The 9415-nt window shown below is 43.6% G+C and overlaps 1 protein-coding gene across 2 annotated transcripts; it reads right to left on the bottom strand.

Annotated features, from left to right (window-relative positions):
* Nucleotides 1–3719: 3719 nt before the first annotated feature.
* Nucleotides 3720–9107, bottom strand: LOC113406954 (cap-specific mRNA (nucleoside-2'-O-)-methyltransferase 2-like). 2 transcript variants are annotated; one of them, XM_026653877.1, is made up of 2 exons: nt 9032–9107; nt 3720–6122 (listed from the first exon to the last, which is right to left on the bottom strand). In XM_026653877.1, exon 2 carries the CDS (start codon nt 6101–6103, stop codon nt 3803–3805), a length of 2301 nt encoding a protein of 766 aa, XP_026509662.1. In that variant the 5' UTR covers nt 6104–6122; nt 9032–9107; the 3' UTR covers nt 3720–3802. The 2 variants fall into 2 exon arrangements, with proteins under 2 accessions (XP_026509662.1, XP_026509663.1); XM_026653878.1 differs by lacking the exon at nt 9032–9107 and adding an exon at nt 8619–8639.
* Nucleotides 9108–9415: the final 308 nt, after the last annotated feature.

The following is a 9415-nucleotide window of genomic DNA, read 5'->3' on the forward strand; positions in this document are numbered from 1 at the left end:
ATCTCCCTCCAAAAAGGTTAATACATTCTTCCCTCTCTTTCTTATGACTCCCACAAAAGTCACAATGGAAACACTTAAACGTTACTGTTCTTTTAAGGAGTCTTTGGTCTTTAAGATGTTTAAGACACAATCAACCCACAACATTCACAATAAAAAAAAAAAGCAACAGTTCTAATTTGAATCTCCTAATTTTGATAGGACTTTTTAGTGATTTTATTTTAAAAACAAAACACGTAGACTGGGCCTCTCACAGAGACCCCTCCACCATGGAGAATCCCCATTAAGAAAGGATCCAAGGGGCAGCCGTGACCACAGGATTTCTGTGCCAAGGAGAGGGTGGGAGAACACACAGGCTCCATGAGTAGGGGTAGAGGCACAAAGCCCTTGTGCCAACATCCTTGGAATCCTCCATATTTGAAAGTGAGCCTTGTGGCTCAGTCTGCCAGGAGAGTGTGGGCCAAAACCCAGCACCCAGAGACTGAAGTGAATGAGAAAATTCCCCACTGACTTCAATGGGGCAGGATTTCACCCCACAAAATCTCTGAGACATCCTCCCCTTATGTCTCTCCTCTGGGAGGTGGCAATCAGATTTTCAAGAGGCACTTTGGAAGCACATTGGCTGCTGAACTCTCTTGAAAATCTGGCCCCAAAGCAAGTTATGCCTCCTGTTTTTAATTTCTGGACACAGGAAAGATGGCTTTCAGAAAGTATGGAAGAAGTGAGGCACCTCAAGGGACCTTGTCAATGTGAAGTCTAGTCAGTTCCAGAGAGTTAAAGGTACTTTCATGAAGTACATCTGCCTCAGAGACTTCCTATCAATTTTTTTTTTATATATAAAGAAAAGTGCCCGTCTCCCACCATTGCTATGTGAAAGGCCCATACAAATGGGGAATACTGACTGATGGTGGAAGGAAAACAGTGAAACTGACAGAGTGCTGTCAAAGGTACAAAGCAGACAATTGGAAGAAAAAAAAAAAAAAAAAAGAGAAAAAAGTTTTTTCTATTTGTCCTAAAAGTATAGTCATCTCTGGGATTTACTTGTAGCAACAGTAGGTTTAAAAAAAAAAACAAAAAACCACACACACCACACACAGACAGAAGTCAGATTTCTAAAGTTACAGATGTCCCGTTAAGCCCAGAAAGAATTGATGTCTAGATCTGAGTTCACCAAGTATATGGGGGACCTTTTAGTACTCCAAAATATAGATTGTGACAATGTAAACATACATCTACAATACTTCCAGATACATGGGTATGTGCTCCTGCTTCAGAAGAGGTGCTTTCCCAGATGGGTTGGCTAGAGCAGGATACAAACAGGTTAAGGTAACCCTCTAATCCCACAATTACAAAGGGGACAGGGAGAGGGAACACTGCTTTCTGATGGATGGCGATACTTCTATTTTGTTCATTCTCCCAAATACAGGGAAACAGAAGGATCATTTATGAAGACTGAATTTATGGTACTGTTCCTGAAGTTTTTATCATGCTGTCCTCTCAGATCCACTATACCCTCATATCTTTTCCCCCTTTTCTTTTTCTCATTACAGGTCTCTGTTCCTTTCCCCGTCATTTTCTTTTGTTCCTCAATGTTGCCTCCTTTTTGGCCCATCAGGTCCTCTTAAAAAATTTCCTAAGCTTTCAGAATCACTTACTGGAGAGGCTTTTGCTGCCTCTAGTCTCTTGATCCAGAGGATCTGCTGAACTGTTTTGCTTGCCTGTGATTGACAGGAGGCAAGGCTCTCTTCATCTCCACAGAGCAACTACAGGAAGTTAATTTAAATTAAGTTAAAATGAACAGTGACCAATTTGAGAAGTTTGGGGGAAGCCAAACAGATCCTCTTCTGCATAGTTTCAGAAAGCAGTCTGTATAGAATGTTATAAAATGAGTTAGACTTCAGCTACCAACTCACAAACCTTTCAAACATAGTAAACAAAAAGCAAAACAAAATGTTAATTACACTCCACCCCTTCCAAAGTGACAAGAAAAACACTATTAAGTGCACAGCACCATCAGACAAAACAGTTTTTCAGTGCTTTTAATCCCCATTGGTAATCAAATATCCTTCAAGCTCCTACCTTATGTAATTAGAAGTACTTCCACAGGTGACTGGTAATTAATCAGGAGGCTGTCTTTTCTTTTACTAACCCCTTTCTCTCACATGCACTCATTTATGCTATTTTTATACCAACATTAAATCCATAAGTTTCCCCCTTTAAATACCATTTCTCTCTATCTGGGCAAGTCTTCTATGTAAATTAGAATCTTGGAGACTAAGTTTTAATGAAAATGAATTAGATATCAAAATGAGATCTTAAAGGAGCAATATGAAAAAGTAAAACCTGATTTTCGTTAAAGGGACAGTGGTGTCAATTACTCATTCTCTCTTTCATTTTACTCCTAAAAGGATCAAATCAAGTAACATACTTTTTTTCTAACAAGTTTCATTCATTTTTTCTCAGTTCCATGCTTCCAACGTTCACATAGTGGGATATACTATTTGCTGTTTATAAACTGCACTTGATAACATTTCTAATTAAAAATCAGTAGTTGTGGGTCACCTGCTGACAGCTACCATAGTAGACAACAATAGGCAGTTCTCACTTTCACCCACGGTTCTCAAACTCTTTATGAATGAATCCTCAAACACTCTGGAGACTGAAATGGTATTATGGCCATTATACTGATGGGGAAATGGAGGCATAGGGAGGTGAAGTGACTTGTTGACGGCAAGTCAATTTCATAGATGGGAATAGAACCCAGAAGTCTTGATTCCCTCCTATACACCGCTGAAAAAGCAAGGATTTGTAACTTGGGATTCTGCAATCACAAAATTCCTTATAAGAAAGCCAGTCTCCCTTGTGCTTTACATCTGACCTTGGGCCTACATGGTGGGATGTTATAAATGGCATCACTTAGCATTCTAGCGGCTGCCAGCAGGTGCCCAACTTGAAATTAAAGGGGGGCTAAATTTTCAGAAAATGGTGAAGACCTGAACTCTGAAAAGTCAACCTTCTTTAGTGCCTAAAGTTGGGCAACAAAAGTGGAGACATCCAAATCACTAGTCGGTCACTTTTGAAAAACTGAGGCCTTTGCCAGCATGGCTGCAGATCAGCTAAGGCAACAGCTTATAAAATTGAATTTCTGAAGCAAATCTTGTATTGATCTCAATATGGTTGTGTATTCAGCAAACTCTAGAGATATTTTTAAAGGTTTCCAATTCTTTCTGCAGGCGACAGCATAGATAGCCTCTTTTTAATCAAAAGGGAAGATTAGCTAGCTTGGAAAGGCTATCAGCTAACAAGTTTGAATACCACATTTGGGTCCCCAAAACTCTGGAATTAACAGTGTGTGACAGTGTGAAAGGGGTACAATTAGCAGCCTCTACTGGCTGATAAGGAGTGGCATCAATTAAGCTCCATTCAGATCTCTTCACAGAAATAGAGTCATTGTGAGGTTATGCCTATATGGAGGGAAGAGGACCTAGATGGGGAGAGACAAGATTGTACAAAGGCATTACCTAGAAGAACTCCCCTTTCTCCAGAATTTCAGTCCTTCATTTTGCTTCACAATTTCCCCACCATATAGAATAACCCCCATGCTTACAGGATTGTATGGCAACACCTAATACCATAAGGCAGTACTGTAGAACTGTTTGGATACCAACATTAAAATAAATCCCACTGTTTTAAAATTAAGTGATATTCACACTAGCAAAAGAAAAAATTTAAGAACTTTAAAGAGCCAGTGAAGTGAATCTTCTTTGAAACAACATCTACCAATTCGATTCTAGAATCACCAAAATTAAAGATTACTCGACATTTGCTGCTGCTCAACTTGTACAATCAAATGGAGCTGCCTCTTTGCAATGGCAGTATTCAAATCCCATAAAAACTCGAGCAGCATGCCTTTCAAAAGCATCTCCATAGGGACAAACTGCAAAACCTGCTGGGGAGAGTCTGAGCTGAGCAAAGAGCTCATTAGTTTATTCAGGTGCTGCAGGTACTCAACAACTGGATTTGGAAGACCTCGATAGCCAATACACAATAGAACAGCACTGGTCCCTAGAGGTTCAGAGGATATGGGACAAGCAAATGTGATGTAGCTGAAACAGCCGTGCAGTACAAAAATCAGGCCAGCTGTGAAGCGTGTAAAACAAGAAAGAACAGGCAGAATCAAAGCATCTCCCAGTTGAAGCTGATTAATTGCACGCAGAAGGCAGTCTAAGAGATGGTGCTGATATTTTGGCTCTCCATCATGAAGCAAAGAACAGCTGAAAGTCAAGAGTGTGGCTGACTCCAGGAGCCTAACTTCCATGTTGGACTGGCTTTTGATGTCACAAAGAGACGGAAAGCCCACCACAAGACACTTGATTTGGTCACTGCATCCTTCATTTGGTACCTTCTGATGGTACTTGGTAAGGCTAGACAACTCAGATAGTATCAGTGCCTCAGTAAGAACATTGCAAGAATGACATGGTTGCTGTGTTCGTCTGGAAAAGGAACTAGTTTTTAGTCTGCCTACTAATGATTCTTTAATGGCTTCATTGAGATTCTTCAAGACATCACCATCACAGAATGGAGAACATTTTACTCTTGGCAGCCTCTTTCCCTCCAGTACGTACCATAAATTACATTCAAGGTTACAGGATGACCCTTCCAAAATGCAGCTTTTCCCAGCATTACTTAAAGTGTGCTCTTCAGTCCAATGATTAAGATAGCCTTTGGCCACTTTATCTTCCCATGTCAGGGATTCCAGCATTTTTCTTTCATTGTATGTACTAAAATATTTGTTCCTCTGTCCAAACCATTTTGCATTCATGCTGCAGCCTACATGAGATTTCTTCACTAGCCAGTTATTTCTTGTAATGTGTTTCAGGTGGAATCTTTGCATGAAAAATTCCACTGCACAGTCCCTTAAGTTGTTCAGCTTTACTTGTTCTGCTTCCCCAATGCACTCAAAGAGTCGGATGTTCTCAGATATAGTCTCTATTTGGTACTTGTGAAAGAAGGCACAGCATTCTTCATGCATTTTAAGAAAAGATTCTGGAATCACATGTTGGGGAAAGAGTGCTTTGTTAACCATTTCTGTTCCAAAGTTCTGCATCATCTTGGACAGCACAGGATGGATGGCTTCTCTGCCCATGTAATGAAGACAAACTACATAGACTTCAGAGTTCCCGGCTTTGCTAGTGGCAGGTTTAAAGACATGGACCTCCTCGAAGGAACAATTTAGCAGAAAAAGCAGATTGGCAGAACAATGTTCAAATAAAGTGAACATCTTCAAAACAAAGGAGCCACCATTGCCAAGGATCATTAAAGCAGTGACTGCTTCACAGTAATGTAGAGGTGAGACAAGCGCTTCTTGTTCACCTGGATTTCCTTGGCAATCAAAACTCCCATCAGCAGTTACCAAGTGAACAGTGGTCATATTACTTATGAAGTGCTGAAGTCCAGTTAGATGTTTCAATGTCATCACATCCCCAGTATTATCTGGGCCAAAATACCACCATGGCAAGGTATTTGCAATAAGTCGGTCATCCATAATCATCACAAGGGTGTCATTTGCTTCATGATATGGGTTTAGGGTATTGGCTACCCAGTTCCAATCGCAGGGAATGTGATGGGATTTTATGTAGTGATTGAGACTGGCTATAAAAGCACCAGGTGCTTCACAGAGATGGACAGAATTGAGTTCTCCATTCTGAAGAGCTTCCTTCGGGAGAAGGGGAAAACTGCACAAAATCTCATGGAATTTGCACCAAGCCTGGGTACACAACTCAGCATTCACAGATTTCTTCACGTGAGGAATGATTATCCCAGCTTTGTTGGTGAAGGAAGTGTGCTGATGCCATGCATCCAATTTCTTATCACTTAGTTGGTTTTTGACTTCATTCATGGAGTCCTTCAGAGCAAGGAGTGTATTGAATTCTTTGTGATTGCAGGTAAACACATCACTGGAATCTGGCAGCTTCCAATCACTATTCGGTGGTTTTGTATATGAGAACTTCTTCTCAAAGAGCTCCTCAATTTCAGCAAGAATCACAGGGCTGAATTTTTCAAGATTTGTGGTCTGCTCAACATAAGGCTTCGTATATTTGTTCATTCTTGGACTAACCCACAATCTGGGGAGGGGAAACAAAGAAAAGATAAGGGGGTTAACATGAACCGAACCAATGACACCTTCCCAACCATAAGAAAAAACAGAACAAGTTAAAAAAACCTAAACAGATAATGCATTTGTAAACTTTAAGAAAAAGTTAGCTATTTCAACTTGTTTGGTTTTAGAGTTTGTGCTCCAGAATGAGAAGGGAAAAATACTTTACTGAGACATTCTAAGAGTGCAATAAAAAGTTACACAAGTAGTACTGCTTTGGAGTAAGACCTCCATTTTGACCCAATGCATGCACATTTAGACAGAAAATAGATTATGCCTTAAATTCCCCAAGTGCTAATTAACTAGTAAAAGTTATCCAACTAATATAGAAAGGTAACATTTTGGAGAGATCTGGGAGAATTGGTGTGGAGCATGGGGGGAAAGAGCAGAGGCAAGGCAGGAACAACAGCGGGAAGGAACCAAGCAGCTACAGCATGCGCCACAGAACTTTAAGAGACAGTTCAGACTCTTGGCAGGGCGACAGTTGGGTTCTCAGTTCAGAACCAACATTTTAACTCAAGAAGCATTATTTAAGAAAAATGACCAGCAGTTTGGGAGCCAAGAGATCCCCCCTAGTTCTGCAGATCATTTCACCCACTACAAAAAAAATACAGCAATTTAACAGAAACACTGCAGAACTGTTTAGGAAAAGCAGTGAAAAATACTATATTGCAATTGAAAGGAATAGAGGGGGCAAATTGTAACTATCCAAAACAAGAATTTTGGCCAACGCATCTGTGCTAACACAAAAGATGGAAGCTGGAGACTTCATCCTCATGACATAAAAGCAAGTTTGTTTAATTTCTTAACAAGCTCACTTGTTATCCAGACTTCAGACTTTGATTTCACAAATTGAGTGTGTCCTCTTCTACCACCACCCACACTCATATCAAGCCCACACTTTGAAAATGGCAGTAAGTTCTGGTGGCCCCCCATCTAAAAAAAGATGCATTAGAATTGGAAGTAGTATAGAGAAGGGTGGGTATGGAACAGCTTCCATATGAGGAGAGATTAAAAAGACCGGTACTGTTCATCTTAGAAAAGATACAACTAAGAGGGGATAAGAGAGAAGTTTACAAAAAAACAAGACTGGTGTGGAAAAAGTGAATAGGGAAGTGTTATTTACCCCTTTGCACAACACAAAAATTAGGAGTCACCCAATGAAATTAATAGGGAGCAACTTTAAAACAAAAACGGAAATATCTTTTCCTGGGAAAGAAGTAGCATGGTTTTGCAGCTAAGGCAATGGGTTTACTGGAAATCAAGCAAAAAAGGTTCAATGTGGACTTATTTTACAGCCCACCACAGACCTCCTGTGACGGTAGGTGGAGGTGTAATTTCCAGTTCAGGTAGACATATTGGCATTAGCTTTGATCAAGTTAGCACACTAAAAGTCACAGCATAGCCACAACTGCACAGGCACCACGACAGGCTAGTCGCTCACATACAATCCTGTCTGAAACCCTAGGGACATACTCCAGCTCCAGTGCAGACATACCCAAAGAGACTTAGGGGATGTCTACACTAGAGCTGAGAGAGAGCCTCACAGTCTAGGTAGAAAGAGTCAAGTTAGCAAGTATGCTAAAAATAGCAGTGTGGGCTTTCAAGCCCATCTGACTCTCTAGGCACACACTTGGGTTGCTTCTAAAGCCACAAAATCCACACTGCTATTTTTCCTGTGCGAGCTCAAGCCCCACTAGCACAAGTGTTTCTAACCAGGCTGGGAGTTTTGCTCATACCCTCTGTGCCTTAGGGTATGTCTACACTACAGGATTAATCCGAATTTAGATTATACAACCTGTTTCCCAAATTCGAATTAATTCGATTGTGCGGGGCCACACTAAGCACATTAATTCGGTTTTTAACCACATTAATTCGGTGGTGTGCGGCCACACTACCCCATTACTTTAACCACAGTAATTCGGTGGTGTGCGGCCACACTAACCCTAATTCGAATTAACAAAATTGATTTAGGCGCTACTCCGCTCGTCGAGGTGGAGTACAGAAATCGATTTTAAGTGCCCTTTAATTCGAATTAACTGGCTCTGTAGTGTGGACGGGTGAAGGGTTAATTCGGATTAACGCAGCTAAATCCGAATTAAAGTCGTAGTGTAGACCAGGCCTTGGTTTCACCATCTGTAAAATGGGGATAACACTTTCTTACCTTAGGGGAATGCTCAGAGAGTATAGTGATAGGGGTCAAAGAAATCACGACAGCAGGAAAAACAACACAGCTAGTGTCTCCCAGTGACCCCCGATAAAACAAATCCTTACTAGTAGGGTAGATATTTGTCAGTCTGATCCTGACAATATTTAAGCACATGAATAACCCCACCATTAGTGTTAACACACAGACCAATGTCACTAGGAAAGTACCACCAGCCAGCCTGCCTTCAGCAACCACACAGGTATGTCAAGGAAAGGAAACGGGCCGAAATGGACTGACCGCATCTCCTTCACATACTTGTATTTATACTTGAGCAGCTTTTTCTGGGACTGCTACAGCGCAGGCGGTTTCAGGAAAGGACCCACGAGACTCTCCATCTCTCTGAGCGGTAACAGCTCATCTGGATCCCAGCATTGGTCCACGGAGTTGGGGTGAGGTTTTCCCCTGTGCGCTACCTCGCAGCCCACCGCTGCCCGGGGAGGGGGCAGCCCAGCGGGGCTCCGCTCGCTCGGCGCAGGCAGAGGCCCGGGGAGCCGCGCTGGGCCCAGTCGGTCCCGCCCCGCTGGCGCCCTGCGGGGAGTCGGGCCCGAGCGCTTCCTCCCCTCGCTCCGGCTGCACGGCCTCGGCGCCGCCCGCTAGGAAAGGGCGCTGCCGCCCGAGCCCCACGCGGCCCTCGGAGAGAACGAGGCCCCGGCCCGCGCGCTCCTTACCCGGGCCGGCGGCTGCGGCCTTCGGAGAGACGCGAGCCCCGCGCCAGGCCGGGAGGCGGGGCCGCCGGGAACAGAGGCGGGCTCGCCCCGCAGGGGAGGGGCCTGGAGACTCCGGGGCCGTTCGCCTCGGCCGCAGCGTGACTCGCCCCCCGCCCCCCAGGGCTCCCTCAGCCGCCCCTTCCCCTCACTGGCCCCAGCCCCCCCCCCGCCGCCCCCTCCCCTCACTGGCCACAGACCCCGCCCTATCCCTCACCTCAGCCCCACCCTCCTGCCCCCTGCCTTGGACCCACCTGCCTTAGCCCCCCATCTCAGCCCCCTCACCTCAAAGGCCAAGGCCAGCCCGCTGCATGCCAGCCCATAGCCCCTCTCCTCCCATGCCAGAGC

This window comes from Terrapene carolina, unplaced genomic scaffold (genome assembly GCF_002925995.2).
Source record: "Terrapene carolina triunguis isolate 2854851 unplaced genomic scaffold, T_m_triunguis-2.0 Scaffold166, whole genome shotgun sequence".
NCBI lineage: Eukaryota > Metazoa > Chordata > Testudines > Emydidae > Terrapene > Terrapene triunguis.

Bases quoted from the DNA above. Each gene is read 5' to 3' on its own strand.
- LOC113406954 (XM_026653877.1), bottom strand. From the start codon at position 6,103: ATGAACAAATATACGAAGCCTTATGTTGAGCAGACCACAAATCTTGAA.